The 22,244-nt window shown below is 47.3% G+C and overlaps 1 protein-coding gene across 2 annotated transcripts in view; it reads left to right on the top strand.

The window, feature by feature from the left end:
- DERA (deoxyribose-phosphate aldolase) overlaps window positions 1-22,244 on the top strand; it is a 98,122-nt gene that overhangs the window by 24,751 nt on the left and 51,127 nt on the right. The window contains exons 4-5 of one of the 2 annotated variants that reach the window (XM_038770543.1): window positions 712-807; window positions 15,461-15,595. In XM_038770543.1, the coding sequence (XP_038626471.1) occupies window positions 712-807; window positions 15,461-15,595 (231 nt within the window). The remainder of the gene's footprint in view (window positions 1-711; window positions 808-15,460; window positions 15,596-22,244) is intronic. The other variant, XM_038770544.1, reaches the window with a different exon arrangement.

Here is a 22,244-nt window from a genome sequence, read left to right on the forward strand (position 1 = left end):
CCCCATTTTACAGATGAGGGAACTGAGGCACAGAGAGGTTAAATGACTGGCCCAAAGTCACATAGCTGACACTGTTGGGTAGGGACTGTCTCTATATGTTGCCAACTTGTACTTCCCAAGCGCTTAGTCCAGTGCTCTGCACACAGTAAGCGCTCAATAAATACGATTGATGATGATGAAGTGGCGGAGCCGGGATTTGAACCCAAGTCAGAGGTCATAGGTTCTAATCCCTGCTCTGCCGCTTGTCAGCTGTGTGACTTTGGGGAAGTCACTTTGCTTCTCTGGGCCTCAGTTACCTCATGTGTAAAATGGGGACTAAGACTGTGAGCCCCCCGTGGGACAACCTGATCACCTTGCAACCTCCCCAGCGCTTAGAACAGTGCTTTGCACATAGTAAGCGCTGAATAAATGCCCTCATTATCATTATTATTATTATTATTACAGAGCCCGGGCTTGGAAGTCAGAGGTCATAGGTTCTAATCCCTGCTCTGCCGCTTGTCAGCTGTGTGACTTTGGGGAAGTCACTTTGCTTCTCTGGGCCTCAGTTACCTCATATATAAAATGGGGATGAAGACTGTGAGCCCACCATGGGTCAACCTGATCACCTTGTAACCTCCCCAGCGCTTAGAACACTGCTTTGCACATAGTGAGCGCTTAATAAATGCTGTTGTTATTATTATTATTATTATTATTATTGTGTGTTACCCACAGGGGTGACCACGGCGGCCGTCTGCGTGTACCCGGCCCGTGTGCGAGATGCCGTGAAGGCGCTTCAGGCTGCCGGGGCTCACATCCCCGTGGCTTCAGGTAAGGCCTTCTGGCGTCCGGAGGGGCGGAAAAGGGGGATGGCTTAGGGTCCTACCAGCTGGACGCTGTTGGGTCGTCATCATCATCATCAATCGTATTTATTGAGCGCTTACTATGTGCAGAGCACTGTACTAAGCGCTTGGGAAGTACAAATTGGCAACATATAGAGACAGTCCCTACCCAACAGGGTCCCCGCGGGGCTCCTTGTAGGACACCCAAACCGGGCCCGGTCGCCACGGAGGCACCCGCCCTGTCATGGACTTTCTGCGGGCCGGGTGAGCCGTACCGCCCGGGGAGGTTCATTCATCCAACCGTATTTACTGAGCGCTTACTGTGTGCAGAGCACTGTACTAAGCGCTTGGGAAGTCCAAGTCGGCGACATCTGGAGACGGTCCCTACCCACCGGCGGGCTCACGGTCTGGAAGGGGGAGACAGAGAACAGAACAAAACGCATTAACAAAATAAAATAAATAGAATAAATATGGACAAGTAAAGAAATAGGGCTCTGAAGGGGGGAAGAGAGCTAGATGATGATGGTATTCAGTGATAGTGATGGTATTTGTCATTCATTCATTCATTCAATCGTATTTATTGAGCGCTTACTGTGTGCAGAGCACTGGACTAAGCGCTTGGGAAGTCCAAGTTGGCGACATCGGGAGATGGTCCCTACCCAACGGTGGGCTCACTGTCTGGAAGGGGGAGACAGAGAACGAAAGAAAACATATTAAAATAGAATAAATAGAATAGATATGGACAAGTAAAATAAAGAAATAGGGCTTTGAAGGGGGGAAGAGAGCTAGGTGACGATGGTATTCAATAATAGCGATGGTATTTGTCATTCATTCATTCATTCAGTCGTATTTATTGAGCGCTTACTGTGTGCAGAGCACTGGACTAAGCGCTTGGGAAGTCCAAGTCGGTGACATCGGGAGACGGTCCCTACCCAACGGTGGGCTCACAGTCTGGAAGGGGGAGACAGAGAGCGAAACAAAACGCATTAACAAAATAAAATAAATGGAATAGATATGGACAAGTAAAATAAAGAAATAGGGCTTTGAAGGGGGGAAGAGAGCTAGGTGATGATGGTATTCAATAATAGCGATGGTATTTGTCATTCATTCATTCATTCAGTCGTATTTATTCAGTCCTCTCCATCCAAACCGCTACCCTGCTCATTCAAGCTCTCATCCTATCCTGTCTGGACTACTGCATCAGCCTTCTCTCTGATCTCCCATCCTCGTGTCTCTCTCCACTTCAATCCATACTTCATGCTGCTGCCCGGATTATCTTTGTCCAGAAACGCTCTGGACATATCACTCCCCTCCTCAAAAACCTCCAATGGCTACCGATCAATCTGCGCATCAGGCAGAAACTCCTCACCCTGGGCTTCAAGGCTGTCCATCCCCTGGCCCCCTCCTACCTCACCTCCCTTCTCTCCTTCTCCAGCCCAGCCCGCACCCTCCGCTCCTCCACCACTAATCTCCTCCCCGTACCTCGCTCTCGCCTGTCCCGCCATCGACCCCCGGCCCACGTCATCCCCCGGGCCTGGAATGCCCTCCCTCTGCCCATCCGCCAAGCTAGCTCTCTTCCTCCCTTCAAGGCCCTGCTGAGAGCTCACCTCCTCCAGGAGGCCTTCCCAGATTGAGCCCCTTCTTTCCTCTCCCCCTCGTCCCCCTCTCCATCCCCCCGCCTTACCGCCTTCCCCTCCCCACAGCACCTGTATATATGTATATATGGTTGTACATATTTATTACTCTGTTTATTTATTTATTTATTTATTTTACTTGTACATTTCTATCCTACTTATTTTATTTTGTTGGTATGTTTGGTTCTGTTCTCTGTCTCCCCCTTTTAGACTGTGAGCCCACTATCGGGTAGGGACTGTCTCTATGTGATGCCAATTTGTACTTCCCAAGCGCTTAGTACAGTGCTCTGCACATAGTAAGCGCTCAATAAATACGATTGATTGATTGATTGATTGATTTATTGAGCGCTTACTGTGTGCAGAGCACTGGACTAAGCGCTTGGGAAGTCCAAGTCGGCGACATCGAGAGACGGTCCCTACCCACCGGCGGGCTCACGGTCTGGAAGGGGGAGACAGAGAACGAAACAAAACGCATTAACAAAATAAAATAAATGGAATAAATATGGACAAGTAAAATAAAGAAATAGGGCTTTGAAGGGGGGGAAGAGAGCTAGGTGATGATGGTATTCAATAATAGTGATGGAATTTGTCATTCATTCATTCAATCATATTTATTGAGCGCTTACTGTGTGCAGAGCACTGGACTAAGTGCTTGGGAAGTCCAAGTCGGCGACATCGAGAGACGGTCCCTACCCAACGGTGGGCTCACAGTCTGGAAGGGGGAGACAGAGAACGAAACAAAACACATTAACAAAATAAAATAAATAGAATAGATATGGACAAGTAAAATAAAGAAATAGGGTTTTGAAGGGGGGAAGAGAGCTAGGTGATGATGGTATTCAATAATAGTGATGGTATTTGTCATTCCACTATTGGGTAGGGACTGTCTCAGTATGTTGCCAACTTGTACTTCCCAAGCGCTTAGTCCAGTGCTCTGCACACAGTAAGTGCTCAATAAATACGATTGATGATGATGATGATTCAATCGTATTTATTGAGCGCTTACTGTGTGCAGAGCACTGGACTAAGCGCTTGGGAAGTCCAAGTTGGCAACATCGGGAGACGGTCCCTACCCAACGGAGGGCTCACAGTCAGGAAGGGGGAGACAGAGAACGAAACAAAACGCATTAACAAAATAAAATAAATAGAATAAATATGTACAAATAAAATAAATAAATAGGGTAATAAATCCATACAAACATATATACATATATACAGGTGCTGTGGGGAGGGGAAGGAGGTAAGGCAGGAGGAGGGGGAGAGGGGGAGAAGGGGAAGATGGGCGCTGGGCACCGGGTGATGGGCGCTGGGTTGGGTTCATGCATTCATAATAATAATAATAATGGCATTTAATAAGCACTTACTATGTGCAAAGCACTGTTTTAAGTGCTGGGGTAGATACAAAGTAATCACGTTGTCCCACGTGGGGCTCACGGACTTAACTCCCATTTTATAGATGAGGTAACTGAGGCCCAGAGAAGTGAAGTGACTTGCCCAAAGTCACGCAGCTGACAAGTGGCGGAGCCAGAATTTGAACCCATGACCTCTGACTCCAAAGCCCGGGCACCTTCCACTGAGCCACGCTGCTTCTCAATTTGTTCAACTTTCAATTGCTTCATTCAGTTTATTAATAATAATAATGATAATGATGGCATTTTTTAAGCGCTTACTATGCGCAAAGCACTGTTCTGAGAGCTGAAGCACTGTTTATTGAGCGCTTACTGTGTGCAGCGCACTGGACTAAGCGCTTGGGAAGATCAAGTGGGCAACAGAGAGAGAGACAATCCCTACCCAACAATCATCATCATCATCATCAATCGTATTTATTGAGCGCTTACTGTGTGCAGAGCACTGTACTAAGCGCTTGGGAAGTACAAATTGGCAACATATAGAGACAGTCCCTACCCAACAGTGGGCTCACAGTCTAGAAGTTGGGTGATGGGTTCCACACAGGGTGATGGGCACCGGGCAGGGTGATAGCAGGCATGGCAGTGGGCTCTATGCCGGATAATAATAATAATAATAATAAATAATGATGGCATTTGCTAAGCGCTTACTATGTGCCAAGCACTGTTCTAAGCGCTGGGGAATTTACAAGGTGATCAGGTTGTCCCACGGGGCGCTCACAGGCTTCATCCCCATTTTACAGATGAGGGAACTGAGGCCCAGAGAAGTGAAGTGACTGGCCCGAAGTCACACAGCTGACAAGTGGTGGAGCCGGGATTTGAACCCTTGACCTCGGACTCCAAAGCCCGGGCTCTTTCCACTGAGCCACGCTGCTTCTCTTATGATGGGCACTATAATAATAATGATAACATTTATTAAATGCTTACTATGTGCAGAGCACTGTTCTAAGCGCTGGGGAGGTTACAAGGTGATCAGGTTGTCCCACGGGGGGCTCACAGCCTTAACCCCCATTTGACAGATGAGGGAACTGAGGCCCAGAGAAGCGAAGTGACTTGCCCAAAGTCACACGGCTGACAAGTGGCGGAGCAGGGATTTGAACCCACGACCTCGGACTCCAAAGCCCGGGCTCTTTCCGCTGAGCCACGCTGCTTCTCTTAAGCGCTTAGTACAGTGCTCTGCACACAGTAAGCGCTCAATAAATATGATTGATGATGATGGGCAGTATAATAATAATGATAACATTTATTAAGTGCTTACTATGTGCAAAGCACTGTTCTAAGCGCTGGGGAGGTTACAAGGTGATCAGGTTGTCCCACGGGGCTTCATCCCCATTTTACAGATGAGGGAACTGAGGCACAGAGAAGCGAAGTGACTTGCCCAAAGTCACACGGCTGACAAGTGGCGGAGCCGGGATTTGAACCCATGACCTCGGACTCCAAAGCCCGGGCTCTTTCCACTGAGCCACGCTGCTTCTCTTATGATGGGCACTATAATAATAATGATAACATTTATTAAGTGCTTACTATGTTCAAAGCACTGTTCTAAGCGCTGGGGAGGTTACAAGGTGATCAGGTTGTCCCACGGGGGGCCTCATAGGCTTCATCCCCATTTTCCAGATGAGGGAACTGAGGCCCAGAGAAGTGAAGTGACTGGCCCGAAGTCACACAGCTGACAAGTGGTGGAGCCGGGATTTGAACCCTTGACCTCGGACTCCAAAGCCCGGGCTCTTTCCACTGAGCCACGCTGCTTCTCTTATGATGGGCACTATAATAATAATGATAACATTTATTAAATGCTTACTATGTGCAGAGCACTGTTCTAAGCGCTGGGGAGGTTACAAGGTGATCAGGTTGTCCCATGGGGGGCTCACAGTCTTCATCCCCATTTTACAGATGAGGGAACTGGGGCCCAGAGAAGCGAAGTGACTTGCCCAAAATCACACGGCTGACAAGTGGTGGAGCCGGAATTTGAACCCACGACCTCGGACTCCAAAGCCCGGCTCTTTCCACTGAGCCACGCTGATTCTCTTATGATGGGCACTAATAATAATAACATTTATTAAGTGCTTACTATGTGCAAAGCACTGTTCTAAGCTCTGGGGAGGTTACAAGGTGATCAGGTTGTCCCACGGGGCGCTCACAGGCTTCATCCCCATTTTACAGATGAGGAAACTGAGGCCCAGAGAAGTGAAGTGACTTTCCCAAAGTCACCCAGCTGACTAGGCAGGCAAGTGGGCACCAGACGGAGAGATGGGCAATGGACAAGACGTCCCCCGGAAACCCCCGGGATACGGCAGCCTGGGACCTGATTTTTCATTCATTCAGTTGTATTTATTGAGCGCTTACTGTGTGCAGAGCACTGGACTAAGCGCTTGGGAAGTCCAAGTGGGCAACAGATAGAGACGGTCCCTACCCAACAATGGGCACACTGTCTAGAAGGGGGAGACGGACAACAAAATGGGGATTAAGATTGTGAGCCCCACATGGGACAACCCTGTATCCTCCCCACTGCTTAGAACAGTGCTTTGCACATAGTAATAATAATAATAATAATAATAATTATGACATTTATTAAGCGCTTACCATGTGCAAAGAACTGTTCTAAGCGCAGGGGAGGTTAAAAGGTGATCAGGTTGTCCCACAGGGGGCTCACAGTCTTCATCCCCATTTGACAGATGAGGGAACTGAGGCCCAGAGAAGTGAAGTGACTCGCCCAAAGTCACACAGCTGGCAAGTGGCGGAGTTGGGATTTGAACCCACGACCTCTGACTCCCAAGCCCGGGCTCTTTCCACTGAGCCACGCTGCTTCTCTAGTAAGCGCTTAACAAGCCCCCAAATTATTATTGTTATTAACAAAAGGGCTACCACTTTCTGCTTCTGCCCCTTCTAATAATAATAATGGCATTTATTAAGCGCTTACTATGTGCAAAGCACTGTTCTAAGCACTGGGGGGGATACAAGGTGATCAGGTTGTCCCACGTGGGGCTCACAGTCTTAATCCCATTTTACAGATGAGGTAACTGAGGCACAGAGAAGTTAAGTGACATGCCCAAGGTCACACAGCAGACATGTGGAAGAGTTGGGATTCGAACCCATGACCTCTGACTCCAAAGCCCGGGCTCTTTCCACTGAGCCACGCTGCTTCTAGACTGTGAGCCCACCGTTGGGTAGGGACCGTCTCTAGATGTTGCCAGCTTGGACTTCCCAAGCGCTCAGTACAGTGCTCTGCACACAGTAAGCGCTCAATAAATACGATTAATTGATTGATTGATTGATTCTGCCGGCACACCCAATCCGTGCGTCGTCGGCGTCATAACAGTGATGACGTTGATGGCGACGGGATTTATTAAGCGCACACTCTGTGCCAAGCACGCTGCTATACACTGTGCTATGCAATACGGAGCAAGTGGGTCAACCTTCTAATGATGGCATTTGTTAAGCGCTTACTATGTGCCAAGCACTGTTCTAAGCGCTGGGGGGGGTAACGACGTGATCAGGCTGTCCCACGTGGAGCTCACAGTCAATCCCCATTTTACAGATGAGGTGACTGAGACTCAGAGAAGTGAAGTGACTTGCCCAAGGTCACACAGCAGACATGTGGCGGAGCCGGGATTCGAACCCAAGACCTCTGACTCCAAAGCCCGGGCTCTTTCCGCTGAGCCACGCTGCTTCTAGACCTTGAGCCCGCTGTTGGGTAGGGACTGGCTCTATGTGTTGCCGATTTGGACTTCCCGAGCGCTTAGTCCAGTGCTCTGCACACAGTAAGCGCTCAATAAATACGATTGATTGATTGATTGATTGATTGATTGATTGATAACCGAGGCCAGCCCCTTGCTGGGTTTTCCCTGGAAAACAGAATCCCAACTGCTCCAGGGCCTGGAAGGAGGGAGGGCCATTGTTTGCCCAAAGGCGCCAAGCCTCGTCGGTTGCCATGTGCCCACTGGGCTTTTTAGACTCTCCCAAGGGCTTGCTTCAGTAATAATAATAATAATAATAATAACAATAATAATAATAATAATAACAACAATAATAATAATAACAATAATAATAATAATGGCATTTGTTAAGCGCTTACTATGTGCCAAGCACTGTTCTAAGCGCTGCGGGTTGATACAAGGTGATCAAGTTGTCCCACGTGGGACTCACAGTCTTAATCCCCATTTTACAGAGGAGGCAACTGAGGCTCAGATCCCCCTCTCCTTGATGATGATGGCATTTGTTAAGCGCTTACTATGTGCAGAGCACTGTTCTAAGCTGCTGGGGGGGATACAAGGTGAGCAAGTTGTCCCACTTTCACAGGCCTAATCCCCATTTTACAGATGAGGGAACTGAGGCTCAGAGAAGTTAAGTGACTTGCCCAAGGTCAGACAGCAGATATGGTGGAGCCGGGATTCGAATCCATGACCTTTGACTCCAAAGGCCGGGCTCTTTCCACTGAGCCATGCTGCTTCTCCATCCCCCCGTCTTACCTCCTTCCCTTCCCCACAGCACCTGTATATATGTATATATGTTTGTACGGATTTATTACTCTATTTATTTATTTTACTTGTACATATCTATTCTATTTATTTTATTTTGTTAGTATGTTTGGTTTTGTTCTCTGTCTCCCCCTTTTAGACTGTGAGCCCACTGTTGGGTAGGGACCGTCTCTATATGTTGCCAATTTGTACTTCCCAAGCGCTTAGTACAGTGCTCTGCACACAGTAAGCGCTCAATAAATACTATTGATGATGATGATGATGTACTTCCCAAGTGCTTAGTACAGTGCTCTGCACACAGTAAGCGTTCAGTAAATACGATTGATTGATTGATTGATTGATTAATCCCCATTTTACAGATGAGGGAACTGAGGCTCAGATCCCCCTCTCCATCCCCCTCGTCTTACCTCCTTCCCTTCCCCACGGCACCTGTATAGATGTATAGATGTTTGTACAGATTTATTACTCTCTTTATTTATTTATTTTACTTGTACCTATCTATTCTATTTATTTTGTTAGTATGTTTGGTTTTGTTGTGTGTCTCCTCCTTCTAGACTGTGAGCCCGCTGTTGGGTAGGGACTGTCTCTAGATGTTGCCAACTTGGACTTCCCAAGCGCTTAGTACAGTGCTCTGCACACAGTAAGTGCTCAATAAATACGATTGATTAATCCCCATTTTACAGATGGGGGAACTGAGGCTCAGATCCCCCTCTCCATCCCCCCGTCTTACCTCCTTCCTTTCCCCACAGCACCTGTATATATGTATATATGTTTGTATGTATTTATTACTCTATTTATTTTACTTGTACATATTTATTCTATTTATTATATTTTGTTAATATGTTTTGTTTTGTTCTCTGTCTCCCCCTTCTAGACTGTGAGCCCGCTGTTGGGTAGGGACCATCTCTGTAGGTTGCCAACCTGTACTTCCCAAGCGCCTTGTACAGTGCTCTGCACACAGTAAGCGCTCAATAAATAAAATTGATTGATTGATTAAGTGACTTAATAATAATAATAATAATAATAATAATAATGGCATTTGTTAAGCGCTTACTATGTGCAAAGCACTGTTTTAAGCGCTACGGGTTGATACAAGGTGATCAAGTTGTCCCACGTGGGGCTCACAGTCTTAATCCCCATTTTACAGATGAGGGAGCTGAGGCTCAGAGAAGTTGTGACATAATAAAATAATAATAATAATAATAATAATAGCATTTATTAAGCGCTTACTATGTGCAAAGCACTGTTCTAAGCACTGGGGAGGTTACAAGGTGATCAGGTTGTCCCATGGGGGGCTCACAGTCTTAATCCCCATTTTCCAGATGAGGTAACTGAGGCCCAGAGAAGTTAAGTGACTTGCTCAAAGTCACACAGCTGACAACTGGCAGAGCCGGGATTTGAACCCATGACCTCTGACTCCAAAGCCCGGGCTCTTTTCCACTGAGCCACGCTGCTTCTCTGTCCAAGTAAATAAAATGAGAGATCTGGACAGCTAGACTGTGAGCCCACTGTTGGGTAGGGACCGTCTCTATATGTTGCCAACTTGTACTTCCTAAGCGCTTAGTACAGTGCTCTGCACACAGTAAGCGCTCAATAAATATGATTGATTGATTGGACATAAGTGGTGTGGGCATGGGAGGGGGAATGGAGAAAGGGAGCGAGTCAGGGCGACGAAGAAGGGAGTGGGAGAAGAGGAAATGGGGGGCGCAGTCAGGGAAGGCTTCCTGGAGGAGATGGGCCTTCAATAATCAATCAGTCGTATTTATTGAGCGCTTACTGTGTGCAGAGCACTGTACTAAGCGCTTGGGAAGTCCAAGTTGGCAACATATAGAGACAGTCCCTACCCAACAGTGGGCTCACAGTCTAGAAGAGGCTTTAGGGGAAGCAACGTGGCTCAGTGGAAAGACCCCGGCCTTCGGAGTCAGAGGTCATGGGTTCGAATCCCGGCTCTGCCCCTTGTCAGCTGGGTGACTTTGGGCAAGTCACTTCACTTCTCTGGGCCTCAGTTCCCTCGTCTGCCAAATGGGGACGAAGACTGTGAGCCCCACGGGGGACAACCTGATTACCTTGTAACCTCCCCAGCGCTTAGAACAGTGCTTGGAACATAGTAAACGCTCAATAAATGCCATTATTATTATTATTAAGTGGGGGAGAGAGTGATTGTCTGGGGGATTTGAGGAGGGAGAGCGTCCCGGGCCAGAGGTTGGCGGCGAGACGGGCACTTGTATATATTTGTACAGATTTATTCCTCTATTCATTTTCATTCATTCATTCGATTGTATTTATTGAGTGCCTACTGTGTGCAGAGCACTGTACTAAGCGCTTGGGAAGTCCAAGTTGGCAACATCTAGAGACGGTCCCTACCCAACAGTGGGCTCACAGTCTAGAAGAATTTCACTTGTATTTTACTTGTACAAATTTACTATTCTATTTAGTTTGCTAATGATGCACATATTAGACTGTGAGGCCCCTGTTGGGTAGGGACTGTCTCTATATGTTGCCAATTTGTACTTGCCAAGCGCTTAGTACAGTGCTCTGCACACAGTAAGCGCTCAATAAATACGATTGATATGGCGTGGCTCAGTGGAAAGCGCCCGGGCTTTGGAGTCAGGTTGCGGGTTCAAATTCCGACTCCACCAATTGTCAGCTGTGTGACTTTGGGCAAGTCACTTCACTTCTCTGGGCCTCAGTTACTTCATCTGTCAAATGGGGATTATAATTGTGAGCCCCGCGTGGGACAACCTGATCCCCTTGTAACCTCCCCAGCGCTTAGAACAGTGCTCTGCACATAGTAAGCGCTTAACAAATACCATCATTATTATTACTATTATATAGCATGGCTCAGTGGAAAGAGCCCGGGCTTTGGAGTCAGAGGTTGCGGGTTCAAATTCCGACTCCGCCAATTGTCAGCTGTGTGACTTTGGGCAAGTCACTTCACTTCTCTGGGCCTCAGTTACTTCATCTGTAAAATGGGGATTATAATTGTGAGCCCCGCGTGGGACAACCTGATCCCCTTGTAACCTCCCCAGCGCTTAGAACAGTGCTTTGCACATAGTAAGCGCTTAAAAAATACCATCATTATTATTACTATTATATAGCATGGCTCAGTGGAAAGAGCCCGGGCTTTGGAGTCAGAGGTCACGGATTCAAATCTCGGCTCCGCCAATTGTCAGCTGTGTGACTTTGGGCAAGTCACTTCACTTCTCTGGGCCTCGGTTACTTCATCTGTAAAATGGGGATTATAATTGTGAGCCCCGCGTGGGACAACCTGATCCCCTTGTAACCTCCCCAGCGCTTAGAACAGTGCTTTGCACATAGTAAGCGCTTAACAAATACCATCATTATTATTACTATTATATAGCGTGGCTCAGTGGAAAGAGCCTGGGCTTTGGAGTCAGAGGTTGCGGGTTCAAATCTCGGCTCCGCCAATTGTCAGCTGTGTGACTTTGGGCAAGTCACTTCACTTCTCTGGGCCTCGGTTACTTCATCTGTAAAATGGGGATTAAAGCTGTGAGCCCCGCGTGGGACAACCTGATCCCCTTGTAACCTCCCCAGCGCTTAGAACAGTGCTTTGCACATAGTAAGCACTTAAAAAATACCATCATTATTATTACTATTATATAGCATGGCTCAGTGGAAAGAGCCTGGGCTTTGGAGTCAGAGGTCATGGATTCAAATCTCGGCTCCGCCAATTGTCAGCTGTGTGACTTTGGGCAAGTCACTTCACTTCTCTGGGCCTCGGTTACTTCATCTGTAAAATGGGGATTAAAACTGTGAGCCCCGCGTGGGACAACGTGATCTCCTTGTAACCTCCCCAGCGCTTAGAACAGTGCTTTGCACATAGTAAGCGCTTAACAAATACCATCATTATTATTGCTATTATATAGCGTGGCTCAGTGGAAAGAGCCTGGGCTTTGGAGTCAGGGGTCATGGGTTCAAATCCCGGCTCTGCCAATTGTCAGCTGTGTGACTTTGGGCAAGTCACTTCACTTCTCTGGGCCTCAGTTACTTCATCTGTAAAATGGGGATTATAATTGTGAGCCCCGCGTGGGACAACCTGATCACCTTGTAACCTCCCCAGCGCTTAGAACAGTGCTTTGCACATAGTAAGCGCTTAACAAATACCATCATTATTATTATTATATAGCGTGGCTCAGTGGAAAGAGCCCGGGCTTTCGAGTCAGGGGTCATGGGTTCAAATCCCGGCTCCGCCAATTGTCAGCGGTGTGCCTTTGGGCAAGTCACTTCACTTCTCTGGGCCTCAGTTCCCTCATCCGTCAAATGGGGATGAAGACTGTGAGCCCCCCGTGGGACAAACTGATCCCCTTGTATAATAATAATAATAATAATAATGTTGGCATTTGTTAAGCGCTTACTATATGCAAAGCACTGTTCTAAGCGCTGGGGGGATACAAAGTGATCAGGTTGTCCCACGTGGGGCTCACAGTCTTAATCCCCATTTTACAGATGAGGTAACTGAGGCTCAGAGAAGTGAAGTGACTTGTCCAAGGTCACCCAGCAGACATGTGGCAGAGCCGGGATTCGAACCCATGACCTCTGACTCTAAAGCCCGGGCTTTTTCCAGTGCTTAGAGCAGTGCTTTGCACATAGTAAGCGCTTAACAAATACCATTATTATTCATATATAGCTATAATTCTATTTGTTCTGATGATTTTGACACCTGTCTACATGTTTTTGTTTTGTTCTCTGTCTCCCCCTTCTAGACTGTGAGCCCGCTGTTGGGGAGGGACCGTCTCTATCTATTCATTCATTCATTCATTCAGTTGTATTTCTTGAGCGCTTACTGTGTGCAGAGCACTGTACTAAGCGCTTGGGAAGTACAAGCTGGCAACATATAATCAATCAATCGTATTTATTGGGCACTTACTGTGTGCAGAGCACTGGACTAAGCGCTTGGGAAGTACAAGCTGGCAACATATAATCAATCAATCGTATTTATTGAGCACTTACTGTGTGCAGAGCACTGGACTAAGCGCTTGGGAAGTACAAGCTGGCAACATATAATCAATCAATCGTATTTATTGAGCGCTTACTGTGTGCAGAGCACTGGACTAAGCGCTTGGGAAGTACAAGCTGGCAACATAGAATCAATCAATCGTATTTGAAGCAACATGGCTCAGTGGAAAGAGCACGGGCTTTGGAGTCAGAGGTCATGGGTTCGAATTCCGGCTCCGCCACTTGTCAGCTGTGGGGCCTTGGGGAAGCCACTTCACTTCTCCGTGCCTCAGTTACCTCATCTGTAAAATGGGATTAAGACTGTGAGCCCCACGTGGGACAACCTGATCACCTTGTATCCCCCCAGCGCTTAGAACAGTGCTTTGCACATAGTAAGCGCTTAATAAGTGCCATTATAATTATTATTACTATTATTATTTATTGAGTGCCCATTATTATTATTATTATTATTTATTGAGCGCTTACTGTGTGCAGAGCACTGTACTAAGCGCTTGAAGGCGGTCCCTACCCAGCAGCGGCATCTGTTGCCGACTTGGACTTCACAAGCGCTTAGTCCAGTGCCCTGCACACAGGAAGCGCTCAATCCATCAATCAATCAATCGTATTTATTGAATGGATTATAAATAATTAAATAAGTTCCAATACGATTGAATCGTATTCATTCATTCATTCAATTGTATTTATTGAATGGATAATAAATAATTAAATGAATTCAAATACGATTGAATCGTATTTATTCATTCATTCATTCATTCAGCCGTATTTATTGAATGGATAATAAATAATGAAATGAATTCAAATACGATTGAATCGTATTCATTCGTTCATTCAATCGTATTTATTGAATGGATAATAAATAATGAAATGAATTCCAATACGATTGAATCGTATTTATTCATTCGTTCATTCAATCGTATTTATCGAATGGATAATAAATAATGAAATGAATTCCAATACGATTGAATCGTATTTATTCATTCGTTCATTCAACTGTATTTATCGAATGGATAATAAATAATTAAATGAATTCCAATGCGATTGAATCGTATTTATTCATTCGTTCATTCAACCGTATTTATCGAATGGATAACAAATAATGAAATGAACTCAAATACGATTGAATCGTATTTATTCATTCCTTCATTCAATCGTATTTATTGAATGGATAATAAATAATTAAATGAATTCCAATGCGATTGAATCGTATTTATTCATTCGTTCATTCAACCGTATTTATCGAATGGATAATAAATAACTAAAGGAATTCAAATACGATTGAATGAATGAATGAATAAATACGATTGAATGAATGAATGAATGACATTCATTGCGCTCTGCACATAGTAAGCGCTCAATAAATACGATTGATGATGATGAATGAATAAATACGATTGAACGAGTGAATGAATGAGCTGAAGGCCCAGGGAGAAGGTGAGCGGCGGCAGAGGAGCGAAGGATGCGGGCTGGGAGGGAGAAGGAGGGAAGGGAGGGGAGGTAGGAGGGGGAGAGGGGATGGATGGCTTTGAATAATAATAATAATAATAATAATAATAATATATATTTTTTTACTCTATGTATTTATTTATTTAATTTATTTGTACATATCTATTCTATTTATTTTATTTTGTCAGTATGTTTGGTTTTGTTCTTTGTCTCCCCCTTTTAGACTGTGAGCCCACTGTTGGGTAGGGACTGTCTCTAGATGTTGCCAATTTGTACTTCCCAAGCGCTTAGTACAGTGCTCTGCACGTAGTAAGCGCTCAATAAATACGATTGATGATGATGATGATGAATAATAATAATGGCATTTATAAAGCGCTTACTACGTGCAAAGCACTGTTCTGCAAATTGCACATTGCAAATTCTGCAGTTTGCAAATTCTGCAAATTGCAAAGCAATTTGTACTTCCCAAGCGCTTAGGACAGTGCTCTGCACGTAGTAAGCGCTCAGTAAATGCGATTGATGATGTTCTGAGCGCTGGAGCACTGTTCGAAGCGCCGTTCGAAGCGCTGAATAGCAATGCGTTTCCGTTTGATGTGGAGGCGGATGGGCGACCGCTGGGGATTTTTTGAGGAGCGGGGGGGGACTTGCCCAGATGGTTTTTGTGGAAAAATGGAGCCGTCGGCCTGCGTTTGTCCCTTGGGCAGTGGCCACTGGCTTCCCGGCTGGACAGACCCACCTGAAGCCGCGGCTGGAGGAGATCCGACTGGCCCTGGCCGACGGCGCCTCGGAGATAGACGTGGTCATCAACAGGACGCTCGTGCTCACCGGACAGTGGGAAGGTACGCGTCTTACTCGCTCCGTCATTCGGCCTCCCTCCCGGCCCCGCAGCACTGGTAGAATAATAAGGGTGATGGTATTTGTTAAGCGCTTACTTTGTGCTAAGCGCTGGGGGGGGGCACAAGGTGATCGGGTGGTCCCGCGTGGGGCTCACCGTCTTCGTCCCCATTTCACGGAGGAGGAACTGAGGCCCGGAGAAGCGAAGTGAGTTGCCCAAAGACGCACAGCTGACAAGCGGCAGAGCCGGGATTAAAACCCGTGACCGCTGACCTCCAAGCCGGGCTCTTTAATAATAATAATGGCATTTATTAAGCGCTTACTATGTGCTAAGTACTGGGGGGGGGGGCACAAGGTGATCGGGTGGTCCCGCGTGGGGCTCACCGTCTTCGTCCCCATTTTACGGAGGAGGAACTGAGGCCCAGAGAAGCGAAGTGAGTTGCCCAAAGACGCACAGCTGACAAGCGGCAGAGCCGGGATTAAAACCCGTGACCGCTGACCTCTAAGCCCGGGCTCTTTAGTAATAATAATAATAATGGCATTTATTAAGCGCTTACTATGTGCTAAGTACTGGGGGGGGGCACAAGGTGATCGGGTGGTCCCGCGTGGGGCTCACAGTCTTAGTCCCCATTTTACGGAGGAGGAACTGAGGCCCAGAGAAGCGAAGTGACTTGCCCAAAGACGCACAGCTGACAAGCGGCAGAGCCGGGATTAAAACCCGTGACCGCGGACCTCCAAGCCCGGGCCCTTTAATAATAATAATAATAATGATAATAATAATAATAATAATAATAATGGCATTTATTAAGCGCTTACTATGTGCAAAGCACTGTTCTAAGTACTGGGGAAGACACAGGGTGATCGAGTTGTCCCGCGTGGGGCTCACAGTCTTAGTCCCCATTTTACGGAGGAGGAACTGAGGCCCAGAGAAGCGAAGTGAGTTGCCCAAAGACGCACAGCTGACATGCGGCAGAGCCGGGATTAAAACCCGTGACCGCTGACCTCCAAGCCCGGGCTCTTTAATAATAATGATAATAATAATAATAATGGCATTTATTAAGCACTTACTATGTGCAAAGCACTGTTCTAAGTACTGGGGGGGACACAAGGTGATCGGGTGGTCCCGCGTGGGGCTCACCGTCTTCATCCCCATTTCACGGAGGAGGAACTGAGGCCCAGAGAAGCGAAGTGAGTTGCCCAAAGACACACAGCTGACAAGCGGCAGAGCCGGGATTAAAACCCGTGACCGCTGACCTCCAAGCCGGGCTCTTTAATAATAATAATGGCATTTATTAAGCGCTTACTATGTGCTAAGTACTGGGGGGGGGCACAAGGTGATCGGGTGGTCCCGCGTGGGGCTCACCGTCTTAGTCCCCATTTTACGGAGGAGGAACTGAGGCCCAGAGAAGCGAAGTGAGTTGCCCAAAGACGCACAGCTGACAAGCGGCAGAGCCGGGATTAAAACCCGTGACCGCTGACCTCCAAGCACGGGCTCTTTAGTAATAATAATAATAATGGCATTTATTAAGCGCTTACTATGTGCTAAGTACTGGGGGAGACACAAGGTGATCGGGTTGTCCCGCGTGGGGCTCACCGTCTTCATCCCCATTTTACAGAGGAGGAACTGAGGCCCAGAGAAGCGAAGTGACTTGCCCAAAGACACACAGATGACAAGCGGCAGAGCCGGGATTAAAACCCGTGACCGCTGACCTCCAAGCCCGGGCCCTTTAATAATAATAATGGCATTTATTAAGCGCTTACTATGTGCAAAGCACCGTTCTAAGTACTGGGGGGGGACACAAGGTGATCGGGTTGTCCTGCGTGGGGCTCACAGTCTTAGTCCCCACTTTACGGAGGAGGAACTGAGGCCCAGAGAAGTGAAGTGACTTGCCCAAAGACACACGGCTGACAAGCGGCAGAGCCAGGATTAAAACCCGTGACTGCTGACCTCCAAGCCCGGGCTCTTTAATAATAATGATAATAATAATAATAATGGCATTTATTAAGCGCTTACTATGTGCAAAGCACTGTTGTAAGCGCTGGGGAGGTTGCAAGGTGATCAGGTTGTCCCACGGGGGGCTCACAGTCTTAGTCCCCATTTTACAGATGAGGTCACTGAGGCCCAGAGAAGCGAAGTGACTTCCCCAAAGTCACACAGCTGACAAACGGCAGAGCAGGGATTAGAACCTATGACCTCTGACTTCCAAGCCCGGGCTCTGTAATAATAATAATAATAACAACAACAATAATAATAATAATAACAATAATATTAATAATAATGATAATGATGGCATTTATTAAGTACTTACTATGTGCAAAGCACTGTTCTAAGTGCTGGGGAGGTTACAAGGTGATCAGGTTGACCCATGGTGGGCTCACAGTCTTCATCCCCATTTTATATATGAGGTAACTGACTACCAGAGAAGCAAAGTGACTTCCCCAAAGTCACACCGCTGACAAGCAGCATAGGTGGGATTAGAACCTATGACCTCTGACTTCCAAGCCCGGGCTCTGTAATAATAATAATAATGATAATAATAATAATAATAATAATAATAATAATAATGAGGGCATTTATTAAGCACTTACTATGTGCAAAGCACTGTTCTAAGTGCTGGGGAGGTTACAAGGTGATCAGGTTGTCCCCCGGGGGGCTCACAGTCTTCATCCCCATTTTCCAGATGAGGTAACTGAGGCCCAGAGAAGCGAAGTGACTTGCCCGAAGTCACACAGCTGACACTTGGCGGAGCTGGGATTAGAACCCGTGACCTCTGACTCCAAAGCCCGGGCTCTTTTCCACTGAGTCATACTGCTTCTCTAAGCAGCACTTACTTATTAAGCACTTACTATGTGCAAAGCTCTGTTCTAAGCACTGGGGAGGTTGGTTACAAGGTGATCGGGTGTCCCACGTGTACATATATATATATATATATAATAATAATAATAATAATAATAATAATAATAATAATGATGGCATTTATTAGGCACTTACTATGTGCAAAGCATTGTTCTAAGCGCTGGGGAGGTTACAAGGTGATCGGGTTGTCCCACATGTACATATATATATAATAATAATAATAATAATGATGATGGCATTTATTAGGCACTTACTATGTGCAAAGCATTGTTCTAAGCGCTGGGGAGGTTACAAGGTGATCGGGTTGTCCCACATGTACATATATATATATAATAATAATAATAATAATGATGATGGCATTTATTAAGCGCTTACTATGTGCAAAGCATTGTTCTAAGCTCTGGGGCGGTTATAAGGTGATCAGGTTGTCCCACGCGGGGTTCACAGTTTTAATCCCCATTTTCCAGATGAGGGAACTGAGGCCCAGAGAAGTGAAGTGCCTTTCATTCATTCAGTCGTATTTATTGAGCGCTTACTGTGTGCAGAGCACTGTACTAAGCGCGTGGGAAGTATAAGTTGGCAACGTATAGAGACGGTCCCTACTTGCCCAAAGTCACCCAGCTGACAATGGTCGGAGCCGAGATTTGAACCCATGACCTCTGACTCCAAAGCCCGGGCTCTTTTCCACTGAGCCACGCTGCATATATCTGTATATAGCTGTCGCTTATTTATTGATTTATCTATCTATTTATTTCTATTAATGTCTCTCTCCCCCTCTAGACTGTGAGCTCCTTGTGGGCAGGGAATGTGTCTGTTGTTGTATTGTCTCCCAAGCCCTTAGAACAGTGCTTTGCGCACAGTAATCGCTCAGTAAATACAGTTGAATGAAGGAATGAATTCACTCCGGGGTGATTCATTAATAATAATAATAATAACAATAATAATAATAATAATAAAGGTTTTTATTTAGCACTTACTATTTGCCAAGCACTGTTCTACGAGCAGGGCTAGATAGAAGGCAGTCAGGTTGGACACAGTCTCCGTCCCATGTAGGGTTTAGTGACAACACCCCGGGCTTGGGAGTCAGAGGACGTGGGTTCGAATCCCGCGCTCCGCCACTTGTCTGCTGTGTGACCTTGGGCCAGCCGCTTCCCTTCTCTGTGCCTCAGTTACCCCTTCTGTAAAATGGGGGATAAAGAAGAAGAGAAGCAGCGTGGCTCAGTGGAAAGAGTCCGGGCTTTGGAGTCAGAGGCCATGGGTTCGAATCCCGGCTCTGCCACATGTCTGCTGTGTGACCTTGGGCAAGTCACTTCACTTCTCTGAGCCTCAGTTACCTCATCTGCAAAATGGGGATTAAGACTGTGAGCCCCGCATGGGACAACCTGATCACCTTGTATCCCCCCAGCGCTTAGAACAGTGCTTTGCACATAGTAAGCGCTTAACAAATGCCATTATTATTATTATTATTAAAGACTGTGAGCCCCACATGGGACGACCTGCTGACCTTGTATCTACCCCACCGCTTAGAGCAGTGCTTGGCACTTAGTAAGTGCTTAAAATATGCCATCATTATTATTCATCCCCATTTTACAAACCGGGGAACTGAGGGCCTGGAAATGAAGTGACTTGCCCAAGGTCACACAGCAGACAACTGGCAGAGACGGGATTAGAACCCGTGACCTTCTGAGTCCCAGGGTCTCAGGCTAGCCCCTACGCCAAGCTCGTTGTGGGCAGAGAATGTGTCCATTTATTGTTGTATTTTTCTCTCCCAAGTGCTTAGTACAGTGCTGTGCACCCAGTAAGCGCTCAATAAGTACTACTGAATGCGTGGTGAATGAATTAACAATCGAATTCATTCTTTTATTCATTCATTTGAACGATTGGATGAATTCATTCCATCATATTTATTATTTACCATGTGCAGAACATTCATTCATTCATTCAGTCATATTTATTGAGCGCTTACTGTGTGCAGAGCACTGTACTAAGCGCTTGGGAAGTACAAGTTGGCAACATATAGAGGCGGCCCCTACCCAGTCTAGAAGGGGGAGAGCACTGTACTGAGCACTTGAGAATCAGCGTGGCTCAGTGGAAAGAGCCCAGGCTTGGGAGTCAGAGGTCATGGGTTCGAATCCCGGCTCCGCCACTCGTCAGCTGGGTGACTTTGGGCAAGTCACTTCACTTCTCTGGGCCTCAGTTCCCTCATCTGTAAAATGGGGGTGAAGACTGTGAGCCCCCTGTGGGACAACCTGATCACCTTGTAGCCTCCCCAGCACTTAGAACAGTGCCTGGCACATAGTAAGTGCTTATCAAATACCATTATTATTATTATTATTATTATTATTATTATTATTATTATTATTATTACAAAAGAACAATGGAACAGACACATTCCCTGCCCCCCAACGTGCTGACAGTCTAGAGGGGGAGATGGGCATTAATAGAAATAAATAAATCACAGATATGGACATAAGTGGTACGGGGATGGAAGGGGGGAATGAATAAAGGGAGCGAGTCAGGGCGCCGCAGAAGGGAGGTGGGAGAAGAGGAAAATTGGGGCTCAGTCAGGGAAGGCCTCTTGGAGGAGATGGGCCTTCAGTAAGGCTTTGAGGGGGGCCAGGCCTATGTGAAGGATGAGGAGAGAGGAAGATTATCAGGGTGGGGCGGAGGCAGATGAAGGGGACATCAAGAGGAAGAGGAGGTGGGCTTTAAGGAGGGGCTCCGGATGTGGGGGGAACTGGGGGTCTCTCGGTCACCTCTCTTTCTCTGCCCCACCTGGTCTCTTTCCCGCCGCCCGCTTTCGTTCCCACAGGCTCTGCATTTGCGGTTTCCCACCGCCTGGTTTTCACTTCCATGGGCCATGGTTTCCCGCTGGCTGACTTTCACTCTCACTGCCTGACTTTCCTGCCTATGGGCCCGGTTTCCTGCTGCCTGAATCCCCCCACAACTGCCGACGGCCTAGTTTCCCGCCACCTGACTTTTACTCCTGCTGCCTGGCTTTCCCCCTCCCAAGAGCCTGGTTTCCTGCTGCCTGATTTTCACTCCCGCCTCCTGACTCCCCCCGCCTCAGGCCTGGTTTCTCCACGGCCTGACATTCCCTCCTGCTGCCTGACTTTCCCTGCCTCAGGCCTGGTTTCCTGGCTGCCTGACTCCTCTGGCCCCCACCAGGCCTGGTTTCCCACTTCCTGACTTTCCCTGCCTCAGGCCTGGTTTTCCTCTTCCTGACTTCCCCACAGGCCTGATTTCCCGACTGCCTGATGTTCCCTCCCGCTGCCTGACTTTCCCCTTCTTAGGCCGTTTCCCACTTCCTGACTTTCTCTCCAGCTGCCTGACTTTCCCCACCTCAGGCCTGGTTTCCCGTTGCCTGACTCCCCCCCCAGCCCCTACAGGCCTGATTTCCCCACTGCCTGACTTTCCCTCCCGCTGCCTGAGGCCCTGTTTCCCACTTACTGACTTTCCCTCCGGCTGCCTAACTTTCCCTTCCTCAGGCCCTGTTTCCCACCTCTTGACTTTCCCTCCCGCTGCCTGACTTTCTCCTCCTTAGGTTCTGTTTTCCACTTACTGACTTACCCTTCTGCCTAACTTTCCCCTCCTCAGGCCCTGTTTCCCACTGCCTGACTTTCTCTCCTGCTTCCTGACTTTCCCTGCCTCAAGCCTGGTTTCCCACTGCCTGACTTTCCCCATCTCAGTCCTGGTTTCCTGCTGCCTGACTTCCCCTCCCTCTGCCTGACTTTCCCCCCATCAGGCCTGGTTTCCCCACTGCCTGACTTATCCTCCTGCTGCCTGACTTTCCCTGC

Source organism: Tachyglossus aculeatus, chromosome 2 (genome assembly GCF_015852505.1).
Source record: "Tachyglossus aculeatus isolate mTacAcu1 chromosome 2, mTacAcu1.pri, whole genome shotgun sequence".
In the NCBI taxonomy this organism is placed as follows: Eukaryota; Metazoa; Chordata; class Mammalia; order Monotremata; family Tachyglossidae; genus Tachyglossus; species Tachyglossus aculeatus.